Genomic DNA, 19,799 nt, shown 5'->3' with positions numbered 1-19,799 from the left:
TACTAATAGTAGTTTTTTCTTTTACGTTGTAGGTACAGAATTAAAGCCAAATGGTTACACGGTAAAACAGATACTGAGAATAATATGATAGTTAATATTAAATTTGGCAAATTGAGTTAGTTTGTGGCATAAATAACAAAAGCTTACTCAAGAAGTTCCTCATCTGATAAAAAGTTGAATTTACATTTTAGTATTCTCGTACAGGAAATGTGGGACCTTGGTGGTTTTTCTGTACCTGATAGCAAATATAAAAGGAAAGAGCTGTGGGCATAGTAAAGTATAGTAGCTGGTAGTGATCCTGCCTAATGTGTTTCAGCCCCTGGGGAAACAAACAGCAGGAATAGAAATAAAGACAAGAGGAAATAATATTAAGTCTACAGAACTCTTTAGACAATGAAGTAAGGAACATTTCTCAACTCATACTTTGAAGTCAGCATAGCATTGACAGAAACTAGACAAAGACGTTACAAAGCAAAGGAGACCACAGAATTCCATTGTTAATAAACATACACTTTGAAATCCTCATGAACAGTACTTTGGATTAATCTTGGTTGAATATTTGATCCTTATAATTCACTATATTAATAAAGTAAGGGAGAAAAATATGTGGGCTTTCAGTAGGTACAGAATAATATTTGACAACATTTATTATCAAAAACATTCCATTAAACTAAGAGGGGTAGTTCCTGACTCATTGGTGGCATCTAAGGAAATGCTTTTACTATGGATAGTATAATACTTAGTGATGAAAGACTCAGTGCTGTGTCTGTGATTGGTGACAAGACAGGAAACCCTAGATGCTGATCAGAAAAACTTAAGATTGGATTGCAAACCAGCCTTTTTTCAGACAGGTGTTTTAATTGCATATGTAGAAAATCTATATTGATCTTGAAAAATTACTAAAATTATTAAGTGACTTTAGCAAAGGATATGGGTAACAAAATCAGTTCTTTCTGTAAACACCTGTTAGCAAAAATAAACTCTTGGAAAATGAAGTTCCAGAATCATTAGAGTAGCTTAAAAAGTACAAAATAGTTATTGCTACAGTAAAGGAAATATGATGAGGCCAACATATTAATTACTGGGGGGACATGAAAGACTTGAATACATGAGTGAGATGTCCTCTTCTGGGTAAGCTGTGTGGCTCAGTGACAGAGTAATTCCCTTGTGTGTCCCAAGCCCCTCAAGCCCATGGGCGGGCACACATGACAAAAACAGTGGCTTATTCCTGTATTAGAAAGTACAGTGTGATTAAGGTACCTGTTCTTATCTCACTCATTTATTAATTCAACTCAGGAATATCTTAGCCACCTTAGCACACACACACACACACACACACACACACACACACACCACACTAACACAAATGCACACTGACATTTTGATTGTGTAATTTATGTGGAAATACAAAGGAAGTAGAATAGTGAAAAATACTTTTGTATAAAGTAATGAAGATACAACAGCTAAAGTCTTATAGAAGAATGGTATATAAGATGGAATAGGAAGTGTAGCATATGAGCACACATGTACAGTCTGCTAATTTTTGTCTAAGATCCCTGTACAATTTTGCATACAGGCTCGACCTTTTATGATGATTGAGCAGACTGGGGTGAGATCTGTAACAGAGTGAACCCATTTCCTAATTCACACCATGTGCTTGAAATAAAGCATTGTCCTTAAAGGGTAAAGTAGAAATTCCATCTAACTTGTAAAGGAAACCATCTTAATGTATTTATCTGGCATAGACAAATACTTAGTTGATAGTACAGAAGAACATAGTATTAATTGCTACCAAAGATAATGGACTTCATTGAAGTTAATGTCTCTACTTATCAGAAGTTTCTTAGGAAATTGTATAGGCCAGTCATGCAGTGAGAAAATACTCTAGATTTACCTGACAAAAGACTTTCAGATATACAATGAACTATTAACAACTCAGAACAAACAATCCTTTTAAATGGGTTTTGGATTTAAGTGGACATTTCACAAAGAAACTTAGGAATAGTCAATAAATGCATGGAAGGCATGTTTAACATTAGTAAGCAGAGTCAGATAAAAATGATAATGATATTACTAACCTGCCAGAAGTGCCCAAACTTAAAAGGATACATAATGGTATCAGAATCCACATATTGCGGAGGGAATAGACAAGGGCTCAACTACTTTAGAAAGCCCCTTAATAGTTTCTTATGTGTTAAAACATGATCTAGCGTTGTGAAAATGTTTTTATGAAAATTTGCATTTGAACAGTCATAGAAACTGTTCATCGTGGTTCTAACAAAACAAAACAAAACAAAACAAAACAAAAAAAAACAAACAAACCCACAAATGTCTATTCATGGGAGAATGCATGAATAAACTGTGTCTTACTAGAATGCAATAGGAATTACTGATCCACATAAGCACATGTGAGTCCAGAAGTGCTGAGACACAGCCAGCACAAGAAGAGCACATGGTGTTTCTTCAACTGTCTGAGATTGCAGAGCGACCAAGGCTGAAGTCGATGCGGGTGGCTGAGATGAGAACAGTCTTGTCTTGTGGAGACTGACAAGAATGGCACAAGGAGCAACCTAGGGATCAGGTTTTCTGTCTTGTTAAATCTTACAAAACTGAGTGTGTATGAATTTGCCAAAACCTAATGGTTGTGATATGGATATTTCACTACGTGTAAATGATATTGTATTAAAGAAACAGAGTAGTAAAGTTATATGGATAGATTATTTATCCTTTCTCAATAGTAATAGTGATTTTTTTTGTCCTTTTTTCAAAGCACACATGCATTTCAGCAGCCATAATACTTGGTGATAATTATATGAACACAGGTATTGGTTAAATTCACTTCTTATGCCAGTGGAGAAGTTTGTGACAAATGTTACTTCTGCTCATTCACTTTCCTTTGCTAGAATGCTTGAAAGAAACCTAGAATGATTCATTTAATTAATTTATGTAGCAGTGCTAGTGATTTCATCCTTAAAACTGCTGTCAGAGTAAGGTTTCTATTTTTGGGCAGACTCCAACTATAGAGGGATTTGTCTGTGAAAAATGTATTTAGTTAATTTTTATGCATATATGTAGGAGTGCCTGTGTGAGTTTATGTGCACTGTGTGTACGCTGGTGCCTAAGAAGGCCAGAAGAGGGTGTTGGATCTCCTAGAACTGGAATTATAGGTGGTAGCTATCTGATGTAGGTGTTGGGACTGAAACAAAGGCTCTGTGCAAGAGCATTAAGCACTCTTAGTCACTGAACATTAGCCTGAGCAAAACTTAAAGAAATTGTTATCAAGTGTTATTTGGTTCTCAGTCTACTCTGGAACATTTGTTGCATCATGCCAATTATAGTGTGCATCTGGGTAGTTGGCTCCTTTAGATAACATTGGAGACTTGTCTTTAGTGTGCTTTCAAAAGAATATTTTTGAATTCAGATATGCTATCATGAGCTTAGTCCCAGCTACTAAGAAAGCCAAAGAGGTAGTTCTCTTGTGCCCAAGAGGAAGATGCAAGCCTGGACAGCATAGTGAGGCCCTGTCTCAATCAATAAACAAGCAAACATTTTCTTTTAAAAGAGGTCAGTGTAATCTTACCATGTAGGTTGAACATATTGTCTTTAAAAAAATAACATGCTTCAGGTAAGAGGATTCAGTTTGGCCAGTCATGGCAGCACATGCTTTAATCTCAGTACTTGGGAAGCAGAGGCAGGTGGAGCTCTGTGAGTTTGAGGCTAGCCTGGTCTAAATAATTAGTTCTAGGACAGCCAGAGCTACATAGCGAGATCCTGTCTCAATAAACCAAGGGTGTGGGGGTGGAAAGAAAAAGGAAAAATAAGAGTATTCATCGATCCAGAAAATTATAAAATAGTAAGCTTTGTGCAATTACTACTTCTTTTCCAAGACAAGCCTAATAAAACAAGAATATCTATCTATCTATCTATCTATCTATCTATCTATCTATCTATCTATCTATCTATCTATCACATATATATTCTTATAGAAAAACTTAGTAGATATAAAAATATATAGTCAACTTTTCACTGTGACAAAATATGTAATAGAAGTAACTTCAGAGGGAGGACTGACTTTAGCCTGTGCTGTCAGAGGGTCTTACTACAACTGTGCCAAGAGAGTGGTAAGAGTGACTCCATGTGGTCAGGAGTATGATGTAACTGGTCACACCCATACATCTGAAAAGAAGTCAGTGCAAAATTGGAGATTTAAAAAAGCATTAAATCATTAGGATTTAGATGATAAAAGTTGTGTATTAAGGTGGAACTTTATTTTGATGAGAAAAATGTACATAGGGCCAAATTCCAAAGAAATGTTGTAGAGGCTGAAGGAGCAGGCAGAGAAAAAGAAAAGATACTTGGGGGGATGGGGGGTGGAAGGTTGTGTGTGATGTCATAGAAGCCCAGCATTTACGAAGATGCAGTTGGAGAAGAATGGATTAACAATGTGTGATGCCAAGAGTCTTTAGTGGAATTCCTTAGATAGCATTTTAAGTGCTGTGGTGATTGAGGTGAAAACATAGTTAGCTTAGGGCAGTCTGAAGAGTGCCTCTATGTGAAACAGCCCAGGGAAATGATTATATTGCTAAGCTTTGAGTACAGCTGGTAGAAGGTCAGCTCTTAGCAAATACATTGGCTGTAGCAGCAATATTAAAACATAAGTGTTTGCCTCATCCTCTTTAACATCGCTCTTTTCATTGGCGAGGAAACATTTACCTTTCCATCTTAAATCAGTTTTGGCTCAACTACTGCATATTTCTCTACTTTGTCCCTCCATCTTCCTTCCCATCCTTCCAAGAGACAGACTCTGACTCCTTAGCGCAGCCTGGCCGAGGGCTTCCAGCCTCTTGAATGCTAGGGTTAAAGGTACCACACTGCACCAGCTTCTTACTACTTTCTGATTAAGAACATTAGAATGTGAGTGCTTCTAATTGGATTGTTTGAGCAAATTTTTGGTGACCTTTCTTTCTTTTGCGGCTTTTTAGATCTAAGCAAAGACTCTGATTTTGTTAGTAGAGCCAGGAAGCAGGCAGTTTCCATGGTAACCGACAGGCTGAGTTTACTGTGGAAATTTCCGGAATTAACAGAGCTGCATTGCAGAAGGATGCATAGAGCAGTATTCATCTAGAGATCTTCACAGGGTATGCAGGGAGGAACAGTTGCTGTGTTATTGTTATCGGGATATGTGCATGTTTATTTTCTTGTCTAAGGAAGATTGGCAAGTGTGTGTGTGTGTGTGTGTGTGTGTGTGTGTGTGTGTGTATACACATGCGTTGGGAGAGTTAAACAGCTTTGAGGCATTTCATACATCCTGACTTGGTAACCTGGAGCTTGCTTAAAGACAAAAAGGAAAATGTTGTTTGGAAAGGAGGATCTGCTTGGTGCCATTGAGAGAAAATTAGGTAAGTGCATCTCTTGGGGGGGTGGGGTGGGGGGGTGGTAAGGAAACGAGGAAAGTACACTTACTTCAGTCGACATCAAATGATTCTGAGGAAAGGCGGGCCTAGGCAAAAGATGGCTCTTGCTTTTTAAAGGAAAGGTGGTAGGCACCAGCATGTCTAAGAAATCAGATTTTTATTTTGAGCAAGAAGTCCATCAAGGTGATTACTATCACCTGCTGAAAGACAGTGGCTAAGAGAAGCACCCAATGTGCTAATAAGGAGGTTTGCTGCACCAAGCACCTGCCTAAATGATAAGAAAGCCTCAAGAAGGTTGTTAGATCCTTAATCCTGTTGATCTGGGGGTCAGGATAGTTAAGAAAAAACACAAGTGCATTTTAAGATTGAATTCTGAAATAAATTTGTAGGGTTTGAGTAGATAATTAGGGTTTCTTATGGTATAAAATAATAAATTTAAAAAAGAAAAGAGATCTAAAAAATATAGTGGTTTAGAGGCTTAAGTGATGACTAGACAACATTTATGTCATGTTGTCAGTACGCTGTATCTCCATGGCAGGTTCTTCTTGCAAATGAAGTTTGACTGGAACACAGTCAGTGATCTGGCTGCATGTTTACAATGGAGATTGTTTGCAAAGACCTTATTGTGAAGCCTGAAGTAATTACTATCTGATGCTGTACAGAAAAGCTTGATACTCATAATGTATTCTTATGTCTGTTGTAACTAACTGTTGTGACAGCAATAGCAATTTATTCCATCACAGTACTAGAGGCCAGAAATCGAAAATTAAGGTGTTGGCTGGGCAGTGCTGCTTCTCCAGCCTCTAGAGAAGGCTCCTCCCTCTCTGCTCCTCATGGTAATATTGAGCATTTCTGGCCCTGTCTTAGTGGTGTTACAATCTCTTCATCTTCACTTTACTACCTTTTGTTTTTCTCTCTGTGTTTCCTTTAAGGAGAGACATCATGCTTGAAATGTCTGAAAAATCATCCATGTGTATGAATAGTAAGATTCCTTTTTTTTTTTTTTTAATTTAAGAAAGGGCCTTAGGCTGGCCTAGAACTTGTTATGTAGACCAGGCTGGCCTCAAGCCTGTAGGTCCCGTTCCTACCCAGTGCCACTACGCCCAGCAATTCTGCTATTTTGGATCTATCTTAATCAAGTCTCTCTCTCTCTCTCTCTTTTCTTAACATTTTATTGATTCTTTGTGAATTTCACATCATTTACCCCAATCCCACTTATCCCTCCATATCTACCCTCTACCCTTCAACCTCCCCAAAAGAAAACAAAAAATAAACACACCAATAAAATTTAAAAACTCTTGCTGTAGAAGCTGCAGTGTGTCTCACAGTATCCCCTTTGCCCAAACAGCTTTACTTACAAATGGTCATTGCAATGAGTCATTGGTTTGGCTCAAGGCCTCTGACTTCTGCTACATAATCAGCACTGGATTTTCATGGGGACTCCTCTCAGATACTCTGTTGTCGCTCTGTGCCTTGGAGATCCTGCAGCTTGGGATCTGTAGGACCTGCCCTCTTAGTGTGTTCCAGCAATTCATAAACGGGGTGGATGCTGGGGTGGGCCAACTCAAAGCTCTGGATCTGGGCCTTGGTAGTGGCCGAGTTGGTCATCACACCAGTCAGCTCTCCTGCTTGTGGCAGCTGTCAAGGGGTGAGACAGGCTCTCCTGAGCTCACAAAGGTGATCCCTTTCTGAAATCTTAAATAAGATTGTAAAGATACAGTTACATTCTGTGGTTCTGGATAGATGTATATTTTGGGAGTACAGGGGATTATTCAAAATCTGGGTGTGGTTTTCTTAAACCACATTCTGTGTTAAGGCTAGTCAGTTGCTGGCCAGCTTCCTTTGGAAACTTGTGAAGAACACATTCTGCTGGAGATTTCGACTTTTCGGAAAGATACTGGACTCAGTCTTCAAGTATGGGGCCATATAAGCCACAGAGCATGGCCATGTGGTGTTGAGGCAATGGGACGAGCACTAGGATGCTGGAGAGGGAGAGCACCAGAATTCACAGGGAAGACAGCACTAGGATCTTTATCTCGTCCTCTTCTCATCTCTTCATGTCTCTCCTCAGCTCTCAGCTTTCAAACTCCAAACAGTAACAAACACATTTGGAGTTTTATGAAATTGATTGGAACCAAAGCAAGAATCTGAGTTATGAGGGAAGAGACTCATGGCTATGCCACTGGAAACAAACTGATTCAGAAGAAGCACCAAGTAAGCAAACAGTAGATGGCGGCGTAGAAGGGACACTTCAGTACAGTTGCCTGAGGCTTGTTTATTGCTGGGATGTTGGTACTGTCCCTAGTATCTAAAGAACCAGCTGAGGCTGGGAGGACTGCAGTGTTTCATTCGTCCTGTATGGGCACATTTGTGAGCCATTGTCATAATATTAATATCTTTCCTGGAAGTCCCTAGAAATCTCAGTCACCACCTTTGGGTCCATGTTTGAAAAGGGATGTATGTATGTGTGGTGAAGAATCAAACAGGAAACAAGAGGTCCCAGTGTGGATGCTGTCTTAAAGAGAAAACCCCATTTTAATTTGATGGGCTAATGCCCATAGCATCATCTGAATACTAAAGAATGAAACCCCTGATAAATAGAGGTGATCATAAGAATTAAGCCGAAACGACTAGCAGTAGATCCAAATTAATATTTACTAAAAGTAAGGAAGTACTAATCAAGCACTCCATCCTTTCTGAGAGTGTTGTTGGATTGTGGGTCATGCCTCTGCTAAGGACTGGTGTATTCTGATTCCATTCAGAGATGCAGTGAAGAAACATGAAGCCCAGGCCAGGATTTCCAAGGAGAGTTTCCCAGAGAGCAAAGACCAAATGAAATCTTGTTTCTTTTCTAGTTGAATTCTTTAGTCTATAAATATGTTCACATTGGATGCCAAGTTGAGATGTAGGAGGCCCCGAGAATATTTTTTTCTTCACTTTACCAAAACCTTTGTTCATATGGTTGAACTGTATGTGAAAGCCTAAGCAGTTTTCTAGAAATACTAACATTTTCTTGAATTCAGTAACAGTTGTATTGTTTGGAATCATGAGTATGTCAGGCTTATTGTATATTTGGGATTAAATTAAGCTGCTTTATCACAGATCATAGTTATGCTGAACTCTTTACCCTTCTTTGACAGGTCTTAACAGTATGTTCTATACTGACTTGGAATCTATGATCCTTCTGCCTCAGCCCCCAGGGTGCTGACTTCCATTGGCAGTTATGCTAGTTATGAGGCTACAAAAATAAAAATTACTCAAGTTTTCTCCTTAGTCAGAGGCTGCCTGTGGAAAGGTGGCCTTACTTGCCCTGTTTCAGGTTACCTTTCCTCCCCAATCAATCAATCAATCAATCAATCAGTAAACAAACAAACAACAGTTCTTCTCTTTAAGGGAAGAGGAATGGATGGGGGGGGCACACCTTATTTAGGAAATGAGGTCATCATGAGTAAAGCATTATGGATGGAAGTAGAAGATTGAGGTAGCAGTAAACCAGGACTTAGGCTTTTGAGTCTTCTGCTGTCAGCTCAAAGGCTATTAGAAGAGAGCAAGGAGACTAGGGGTGGGAGAGTTTGCACTGGAGCTGTGGATATTAGCATTATTACATTAGGCCCTGGGTGTCTGCCTCAGCAGCTTGTGGCATTTCTCACATGCAACGATACAAAATAGAGGGAGGTTTGCATGTCTGTGGGATGCTTTTTAATGTGTACCCTGCCTTGTTAATTCCAGTTGCCATGATCTATCCACACTCCTAGATCCATGTCCTCAACACAAGGGTGTTGACAAACCTTCCTGGATCTCTGTCCTTATAGTAGTCTGAGCCCTTCAGGCAGGAGCTAGGGACAGTTGCATTATTTTTTCTGTCAGGGCCTGCTACCATCAATGCTTGATGCCTAGTGTCTTAAGATTGTGTCTTGTGTCTGTCTTGTCTGCTGTGAGGTCATTCTTCTCTCCATACTCTAGAATAGGAAACTTGGTGCTACATAGACACAAGGAAACAGGATTTATAACAATAGAAAACATCTTGGCTGATTTTAGGAAGACTATCTCTTAGCAGCATTTCTCAGGATTCACATAGTTTCTTTCACCCATCCCTAGCCAGGACTAATTCTCTTCATAATGAAAAAAAATTAATTTGTAGGGGTTGGAAAGATGGCTCAGTGGTTAACAGCACTTGTTTCTCTTCCAGAACACTTGGGTTCAGTTCCTAGCACCCACGTATAACTTGTAACTGTCTATAACTGAAGATTTAGGGGATCGATAGCCTCTTCTGGCTTCTGAAGGCACCAGACATGAATGTGGTGCACATAAATACATGCAGCCAAAGAACTCATAAAAAATAATATAAATCAATCAAAACCGTTTCTTAAGTGAAATGTAGCTTGTAAGAAGGAGCTGGGCTGAATGAGCTGCAGTACTCATTACTGAACTGAGCGTGGGACAGGAGGACGCTCGACTTCTCTGGAATCTGGAAACAAAGGAGTAGTGAGAGACCATGGTACATGCGGCATGCACACTCACACACAGCAGTTGCCAAGAACTGGAGGGAAATAACTGATTTCAAAACATAAATAGCTGAATTCTTTTACATTCTTGAATTCATTGAGAAGGTAAACAAGCCTGTGAAACATTTTTGGTGGGTAAGATTTATGGTTCTAGAGAGTGGTTTTCAAGCTTCCTAATGCTGCAACACTTTAATATAGTTCCTCATGTGACCCTAACCATGAAATTATTATCATTGTTACTTCATAACTGTAATTTTGCTACTGTTATGAATCATAATGTAAGTATATGATTTCCGATGGTTCTAGGCCACCCCTGTGAAAGAGTCATTTGACCCCACAAAGGAATTGCAACCCACAGGTTGAGAACCACTACTCTAAAGAACTTATTGGGCAAAGGAGCAATGACAAAGCAGACTGCTTGAACTAGCAGGTCTCAGTGGTGCTGCTCTTTCAGGCAGGAGAACAGGAAATGCTTCTTATTACTCAACAGGCACAGTAAAATACAACTAGAGAGAGTCGTGTGTGTGTGTGTGTGTGTGTGTGTGTGTGTGTGTGTGTGTGTGTGTGTGACTGAAACACCAGCACCTGTGAGGCTGAGGCAAGAATTTGAGACAAACTCAGTCTATATAGAACCTGACTCAAAAGAGACAGGGAAAATGTTACTTAATCTTAGTATCAATTTAAGTTAGAATGCAAGGCAAAAGTTGGCTCTTGACTAGTGGGTGTTGCTGGTCCTGCCAAGTCTATATAAGCAATGTTCTTCAGCCCTGATCAAAATGAAGCTGTAACTAATGACTGCTGAGTTAGAATGCTTTGGTGGAATTTGTAAACTAGCTTTTGTAATTTATGCATACAGTATAGATAAATGCAAACAGAAAGTGTGTTTTCTTTCTGAACTGTGAGTGAGGTTTTTCCTTTTCTCTACCCTTGGAGCCTTATCAAAGGGTGTTGGCTTAGGGTATCTGGTTAGACAGGAGTGGCTCAGGAACCTGTTTGCTGCTGAGTTGGCAAAGTGGACACCACTGTATTAACAGAGAGCAGATGTGAAGAGTTGAGTACTGCTGGAGCCATTTGTCACCTCCTTGGTTGTGTCACTGTTTAAAACAAAACAAGCAATGTAAAGTCTACCTACCTACACAGGAAACAACATGGAATTTACCCACCCATATAAAAAGCCCCATGCAGCTTTGCCAAACATGTGGAATAGAAATATAACTTACCTCTGGATTAATGTTCTGGAACATAATGTCACAGTTATTTGTTTTTAAAATCTCTAGTTGTTAGGAAATTATAGATTTGTGTGGGTCAGTGAAAATATGACAGCTAACATAGATGCAGTGCTAGTAAATGGAAAATTTGGTCATATCTGCCCAAAAGCTAAATAAGCAGAAGAGACGTCATGTATCAGTTTGCCAGTTTGCAGACTTTCATGTGACAAGGTAAGTCTAAGATTTCAGATTTTAGTCTCTATGCATTGATGCTACTTTAATAATAAGGCCTGTATTAAATGGATTCAAGCCCTATATCAAATGTCCTACTTAAAATCTTACATGCTCTACAGGGTTACTTTTATAAACATACATTTCTTTTGTGTGCACACGTACTATGTCAGTTTTTCACTATGTGAATGTACATGTTCTCTTTAGGAACCAAGAATTATTTATTAGATTTAAGCTTTATATCTTTAAGAAATCAGATACTTCTAAGGCAGAGCTTTTGACTAGAATTGCTGTGGGCTTGAAGACGTTTAGGTTAGTGTTTGCCAGCCACTTGATGCTGGGTGAGCTTCCCTGCTGACCTGCCTCCTTCTATGCCAGATGCTAGGGCTATAGGACTTCACCTCCCTTGAGAATCACTGGGAAATGCAATAACCTTAGGGACTTTGCTAGTGCAGGGTAAATTTGAGTGCATATAAACATCAAGTACAGAGACAATGGCAGAAGCCTTGTAACTTCTTTCCCCTTTTCTATATATTCATCCAGACAGAGATAGGCTCATGTAGTGTTGTCACAGGTGAAGTCTAGAGTGTTTGAAAACTAAACCCAAACCATTGACAGTGTGATTCAAACAACAGAAACTGATTTCTTACAATTGTGGAGGCTAGAGAGCCCAAGATCTAGTTACTAGGAAGAGAGGTTTTATTCTGAGGTCTTTTTCTATGGCTTCCTGATACCAACACCTCATTGGCTGGTCATAGGACCTCTTTTCTTCATGTATGTGGTAAAGCAGCAAGCTCTCTAATGTGTTCTCTTACAAGAACACTAGTCTTGTTGGAGTATGTCCCATCTTTACTAACCTTCCTTTAACCTCAATTATGTCCAAGGCCATAATGTAGTCACACCAGGTATCTTTGGTATGTGACATTTGAGATGGAACACAATTTAGTTCATAACATACATAGTTAGGACATACAGCATTTCTGCCTCATGTAGAAAGGATGGAGAGGAGAAAGGGTGGTGGACAGCGTGGTAGTTATATCAACCACATACTCTGGCTAATGTGTCGATTAGACATTATTCATTATTCACTGAAGGCATTTTGTAGAAAACGGTGACAAGGAATGAAGGCTATTGGGAAGATGTTTGTTTTTTGTTGTTGTTGTTTTGTTTTTGTTTTTGTTTTTTTTGGTTGGTTTTGGTTTTGTTTGTATGTTTGTTTGTTTTGTTTTTGATAGAACAGGTTGTTGCTTCTATTTTTTTTCTCTTCAAGAGTACAGTCATAAAGTATAAACTTAACACATTTTCTATGTTATTATTTCTTTGTTGTTTTGTTTTGTCTTTTACTTATACCATTTTTTGTCACTGTGTATGTGTGTATGTGTGTGTGCACATACATGCACACCTGCTATGACATGCATTTTGAAGTCAGAGCACACAACTTGTGGGAGTCGGTTTTCTCCTCCCTATGTATGATCTAGGAATTGAACCCAGATGGTTGGTCGTGGCAGCAAATCTCACAGCCCACTGAGCCTTCATGCCAGCCTTTTTGCCAAGCTTTTCGATAGATGTGTCTTCTGTTGTTTGTAAGTTTTCTTTTCTAGGCCCCTGTCTTAGTACTATTTCATTGCTGTGATAAAACTCCATGACCAAAGCAACTCATAAAGTAAGGCATTTAATTGGGGGTTTGCTTACAGCTTTAGAGGGTCGGTCCATGGCTATCATGGTGGGGAGCAATGGAGGCAGGCAGGCAGGCAGACATGGTCCTAGAGATGTAGCTAAGAGCTACTTACATCTTGATTCATAGGCAGGAGACAGACTGAGCCTGGTTTGAGCTTTTGAAACCTCACTCCTAATGACACAACTTCTCCAATAAGGCCATACTTATTCCAACAAGGCCATATATCTTCTAATCCTCCTTTAAAAGTCCCACCAACTGGGAATCAAACATGCAAATGCAGGGAGCCTATGGAGGCTGTTTTTATTCAGACTACCCTAGCCCCTGAAGTAGTTTAGACCAGAAATTGACTGCAGCTAGAATTCATGGTTGGGTTCAGGCAGGCTTCCTACCTAGTGCTATAATAATTTATCATCCTTTGGAAGCTCTTAAGGCTGGAAGCTGAGAAAGTGGTTCAGTTTTCCTGGAATGGTTTGAGGCCCAGTATGAGTGACGTGACGTGCTGTGGTGATGTAACCATGACATGTTCTCTGTGACTTTGTATTATGTTCACAAAGTTGAAGATCTGATGCCTTACTCAATTTTGGGCATTTTCATTACTTCATAAGATATTTTGTATCTCTTAGCTATTTAACTGTTCACTTTCAAAAAGAAAATAGTGGTTAATCTCAAAGCTATGCAGCTGACTAAAGTAACCTAAACTATTAGCAGAGAGTGTCCATAATGCGAAAATTTGCTCTTAACATTAGAGAGCATTGTGTCTGTTGCTATTCCATGCTTTTACATAAAGCTTTCATGTAAGAGTGCTGTATTCATTTCCATTCTCAAGGATGGTAGCATATGCATAGCCATAATGCAGTCATGAAGTGGTCCCATTGATTGATCCATGTCTGTGTTTTGTCAAAGCAATTCACAGATTTGCCTCTCCAAAAAGAGAAACCTGCCAACAGTGTGAGGCCAGGAGGGGAGGATGGTGGGAACCATGTGGTGACCCCTACAACCCTCACATTAGCAAATATTTAAAATATTGCTTCCAATTTACAAGTCATTTCACTTATCTTATTTTAGATAGCTTCACTTTTAGGCCAGTGTAGTATTTCATCGATTAACATGAGCCATGGAGATGGTATCACTTAGTGATATGGAATTTCTTTATGTTAGAATATTTCCTGGCTTACTCTATTTCAGGGGAAAGATTACTGAGAAAAATCTCTTTGCTATCACCTGAATACCTTTTCCATCTTCAGAGATCAGTGCTGGTTTCATCAGGACTAAAGTGGTCACTTGAGCTTGGTTGCTGGGCTTCTGTCACTGGAAGGTAGATGTGCCAAGGCAGGGGTGGAAGCTGCTAAGAACTCTCAAGCTTGCAGCATGAGAACCTCCTATTTGGAGCACAGCTTCCCTAAGTCATTTAGATAAAATATATTAAGCTTTTAACTGTACCCTTGAATCCTACTTATTATCAACATTAGTCCTACTTATTATCCTACTTATTATCAAGATGGGCTTGGGGGAAGCGAGATTTTAGCATTCTAAAGTGTTTGAGGCCCTTAGAACTAGCCACAGAAAACAGTTCTACAAATTTCAGGAGACATTCCAGAGTTCTTCAAGAACAAAATAGATAAGTGAGCTGTAAACTGTCTTTGCTCTTATCACAGGGCTGGACTTTGAAACAAGTTTTATGACTTAATATGAAATTGAAAACTTGTTGATACTCACTGGTTTCTTCATGTGTGTTGCACTTTCTAGTTTGACATAGTTTGTTCTCACATGTAGGGAAAGGGAGAGAAGAAAGAGAAGTCTGGTTTCTGTATTGGGATTTGGGTGTGATATTTAATGCAAAGTGATCCCTGCATTTTCTGTGAGTAACCAACTCCCCTTTAAGCCCATTCATTACTCCTGCTGTTGAACAGAGGCTAAAGGCTTTGAATAAGATAGTGCAGATTGCTTTGGGTTAGCTGGCTTTTGTTTAACTGTTCCCCACTTTAGTGCAGTGTAAACAATAACAGGACAGTGTATTAAAGTACTCACTCCCATGTATTGCTAAAACCACTGGGGATACTAGAAATGTTGCTTTCCAGCTTACCCCATATGCTCTGCTTTAATTGCTATAGGCTACTCCTGGGCTTCGGCGTTTAAACAGTAGGTCAGGCTATCCTTAGATACAGCAAATTTTGGAAACAGCTTAAGCAGCTAGAGGGTGTGATAGGGTAAGCATTTGTAGAGGTGAATTCTCAGTTCTGGGGCTTTTGAGGTAATAGAGTTCTGTAGGCTTGAAAAGGGTCTACAATTGAGTAATCAAAACTGGTAGTTTCATCAGCAAAAGGAGACTGGGTTGTATGATTGTCTTTGAAGCTGTGCCTTCTGGATACCTAAATGCATTCTATTAAATTTCAATGTGTAAAGAGCAAGATGTCACAAACAGCTCTAGAACTGGGTCAGGCTGCTTGTGATCAGATGAGTGTTCCCACACGTACTCAGTGCTAGCTAAAAGAAAAAAAGTTAAAACCTATTTAAAATGTGGAAAAATTGCTTCCCAATATTTTAACAGAGAGAGACTGAGAACACACAGCATTGAGTCATCAGGAAAACTGAAGATCTCCCCTGAACAACACTGGGATTTCACTGCAGAGGACTTGAAAGACCTTGGAGAAATTGGACGAGGAGCTTATGGTTCTGTCAACAAAATGGTCCACAAACCAAGTGGGCAGATAATGGCAGTTAAAGTAGGTGATGCCATGATTACTTTTGGTACTTTAATCCATTAGCTGAAATTTTGTGGTACAGCAACACCACTGCTCTGTTCTTACCTCTGTGGTAATAATGGGTGTTAAAAATTCTGTCTCTGCTTTTGCTGAGGGTGTTTTGTGTAAAGGTTGTCTTACTGGTTGTATGTTTTCTTGCTCTGGAATGTGAGTGTGTGAAGTATGTGTGCTCATTACATTTTTGCTGTGATACATTAACAGGTTTTAAACTTCTGGCCCCTTCACTGCCAAGGTGAGTTCAGGCTGGGCCGCTGCACCCCTGGGAGCAGGGCAGTGCTGCTCTGAGCCAGGCGGGAGCTGGAGGAAGAAGCAGCACAGTGGGCTGGGCAAGGTGCGGGGCTAGGGCTAACAGCAGTCTTACTGACGGTTTCCTGGAAACCACACACATGCTGTTGCCACTAACCTCAACCTTACTCGGTCCTGACCGGCTCGGCTTCTGTTGGTTTATTCCATCTCTACTCAGTACTGCCCTGTTCCCTGGTTTAAAAGTTGTATCTAAATGTGTACCTTGTGATAATACTGTCACCTCTGTCCTAATTGTGTTGTGCCATTTGATTTGTTCATTTACCTTCTTCCCCTAAAAAAGGCCAGAAGTGGAGATTCGGTCTAAATTATACCCAGCGAGCCTCTGTACCTGTGATGAACTGACAGTGTTCATCTTGCTCTTAATGGATTTGCATAACTGTACTTTGTTTGTTCAGATGTTTAAAAAACATTATGTTCTGTTTAAGATACAGCACACTAGCAATTTGGGAGCAAACTTACAAGAAAAAAACAAGATATGGCCATATTGTATTTCATGTCTCAAAATACCCATGAGAACAAATGCCATCTCAGTTTACAACAGTTGAGAGTGGCTTTGCAGATAGTCTAATTTAATCCTGTCTGTCAAAATGGCCTGCAGGGATGACACTGAGAAGTGGGTCTGTCTCCCAGTTTTAATGCTATCTGAGAGCTATTACAGCAGCATATTGAAGGTCTCCAGTGTTCAGTGTTTCCTCACTGATGGGTCATGTCAGGATAATGCTAAATTAGTGTTGAGGAAACATTTTATGTTTCTCTCCAGTTTCTTGGTTTCGACCATATTTTTACAATGTGGAGAGAAAGGTGCTTTTGGTAGGAAAAAGTGTATACATTCATAAAATTTTGCATATAGCCCACAGACCTCTAAAAATGCACAGACTAGGACCTCTGCTCTAGAGTATCCATGATACAAAATGCGCCTCTGAGAATTTGAAATGGTTTCTCTATTGTTATCTTGTGCTCCTGCACTGTAAGGGGAGCAAATGATTGGATTTAGATGCTTCTGCCAAGTGTCCTGCTGTCCTCATGGGCTTGTCTCTCTGTGTGGGCGTCCAACTTCAGTTGCAGGGGTGGAGGGAAAGCTTCATGGACTGCACAAGTTTTACATTCTCCCACGAAGGAGGGAAAATACTTTTAAAGATTATTACTGATTTCTTTCCTAGGTTTTGTGTACTTCATCTGTGGTGCTTAGCACACAGATGTTATTTAGTCATGTGGATAAGCGTTAAAATGAGTAAAAGATTTAAGAAAAAAGAAAGCACTTCATTGTGACATTCCTTGGTGACTAATTTGATCACATTTGGGGCTGTATAATGGTTAATCAAGTGTTGAGAGTGAAAATGTTGTATTGTTGTTCAACACTCATAATAAATATATAAAATAAATACTATTGTAACCCAATGACTCTTTTGAGGGTGACGTTTGCAGTGCTAATGTAAATCCCGAGACTTGTGTGCTCAGCCAGAGGCAGTTATGAAACCTATACTTGTAGCTGTCAAATGTACACTTTCTAGTTGAACTGTTTGTGTACTCCTTTAAGTAACTGAGCACACATAGCAGCTTGGGCATAAGAAGATAGCAGTAAGGCTTAATTTGACAGATCAGGGAATGTCATTGGATTCCATGACTTCATTAATACTGGAAGAATAAGTCATTTTGGATCATTATGCCTTAATACCAGTTGGTGAATGATATATGTCACCTACTTTGGAATTTTAAACATGTATTCCTTTAGAGAGACATAGTCTTCTGTCACAGGTCATCATGTAGGCACCCAGAGCACCCTGACAAGTATGATTATCTAGAAGGGATGAGTGGGTGAGGATGAGTTAAATTTGGTGTGTTGTAGTTAAAGAGAGACAGCCACACAGTGAGTAACTTTTCATTGTTGTTAACTGAGAAACATTTCCTGAAATAGCCCAGTGCTTGCTAGCATCCGAACATGTATTTTAGTTCTATGGAGAAGGATGGTTGTATTGGGTGTTAAGTCTACCCTACAAATTATCTTCAAAATGTACTTTAAATAGCTGTGCAAAAGTGGACTGTGAATTTCTTTTCATGGTTTGATTCCTCATTTTTACTTTTGAAAAAGCTTTTGCTCAGATTCATTAGCTATGTACAGGAGATGTATGAAAAGTGTCTTCTTAGTTACCTGAAATAAGTATCTCAAAGACTAAATTTGAAAATCGACTAAGATATAATCAGATTCAACAAGGAACATATAAAATGTGTCCTTAGACAGTTTCTAATATGTTCACAGGAAGATGTGGACATTTTTAATCTCTAAGCTTTAATTACACTTAGTGAGCAAAGACCAATTGCTTGCTAGTGAATGTGGGTAATACAATTTGCCTGTCAACCCATGCCAGGATGATTGGGCCATAGCTGTGTAGAGAGAAGTCTTTGTCGGCAGTGAGGTCTCCTAAAGTGTTGTAAAAAGAGGGCAGCTGTCAACTTTTAACTGAGTATTCCTTCATTCTTGACTTTGATCAGTATTCTCTACAAATGACATTTATTTAATGTCGTTATATTTTTTAAATTAAAAAATTCTAGAACAGATTCATAAAAACAAAACAGTCATAATGAGATTCTCTCTCTCTCTCTCTCTCTCTCTCTCTCTCTCTCACACACACACACACACACACGCACACACACACACACACACACACACAGTGCAGCACTAAAATTCAATTAAAAATAATCAATTATCCCAAATTTATCATTTTTTATGGTGGATACAAATTTGTTTCTTGAAATATAAAGCACACTCTTTATTCAAATATTAATTCTTATGTAATAAAATAGCATATGAGAAATTCTAACTGTAGTAATAACTATTTATTATCATTTACCCATAGCTCTCTTTGTCCCCCATTCCAGTATCCACTGCTGTCTTCTCAGCTTCTGAGAGAAATGTTTTCCAGGCTCCACAAATGAAGCTGCAGTTTGCCTACAGAGCTGGCTGCCTTGTGGCTCACTCAGAGCCTTCATGACCAGGACTCCATTGTGTTGTACGGATGGGTAGTATTCCACAGTGTGAATGCATAGCATTCTTTTTATCTACTTCTCTTAGAAATTAGATGTGCAAGTTGTTTTTGTCTATGGATGTTGTGAACTACAGCAGATTTTGAGGTTAATGGCATATTTTTCTCAATGGTAGGGTAGTCACAGATTGAAACAAACATGAAGTCACTATCCTCTAAGAAAAGTCAGTTTCTCTGCATAGTTGTCTACAAGAGTTGTTTGTAGTAGGTAAATATCAAGGTTTGGACTCAGTCTATTAGGACTATAATTTCTCTATAAGGTTAGAGAAATTGATGTCTGGGAGAAACACCTAATACCAGCAGGATGTAGGTAATCAGAGTCAGAAGACAAGGCATATCCTGGGATTTGGGAGGAGATGAGAAAGAACAAATTAGGTGTCATAGAGTAACTCAGACTGACACTTGTATATGGTGACCAGCACCACTGCTACTATGAGAAGGAAGACAGACATGAATCATCCAGCTAGGCCTGTCCACAGTAAGTACTGCATGCCCAGAGAGTGTGGGGATTATGGTGTTGTCTCTGCCCTCTGCTTGGAGAACTTTCTGGGCTAATCAGGAAAATAGGCCATTTGTTTACTTTGCATGCTTGTACCAGACTGCCAATGGTGTGATAGTGTATGTTAGGGCTTCAGAGATTTTCTTTTTGTTGCT

At 39.3% G+C, this 19,799-nt stretch overlaps 1 protein-coding gene and 1 non-coding gene across 9 annotated transcripts in view; both read left to right on the top strand.

Annotated features, from left to right (window-relative positions):
* Positions 1-19,799, top strand: part of Map2k4 (mitogen-activated protein kinase kinase 4) — a 100,116-nt gene that overhangs the window by 37,409 nt on the left and 42,908 nt on the right. For 3 of the 8 annotated variants that reach the window (NM_009157.5, NM_001316367.1, XM_030246018.1), the window contains one exon: positions 15,585-15,759. The exons of 2 other annotated variants lie outside the window; for them this stretch is intronic. In NM_009157.5, coding sequence (NP_033183.1) covers positions 15,585-15,759 — 175 coding nt within the window. Of the gene's footprint in view, positions 1-5,094; positions 5,400-7,485; positions 7,629-15,584; positions 15,760-19,799 lie in introns of those variants that run through there. 3 more of the 8 variants (NM_001362739.1, XM_011249033.3, NM_001362740.1) reach the window with 3 other exon arrangements.
* Mir744 (microRNA 744) lies at positions 16,119-16,218 on the top strand. Its single transcript, NR_030417.1, has one exon. It is a non-coding gene; the product is annotated as a microRNA 744 (primary transcript).

Source organism: Mus musculus, chromosome 11 (genome assembly GCF_000001635.26).
Source record: "Mus musculus strain C57BL/6J chromosome 11, GRCm38.p6 C57BL/6J".
In the NCBI taxonomy this organism is placed as follows: Eukaryota; Metazoa; Chordata; class Mammalia; order Rodentia; family Muridae; genus Mus; species Mus musculus.
Note: the sequence above shows the minus strand (reverse complement) of the source record. Positions and strands in the feature narration are given on the sequence as shown.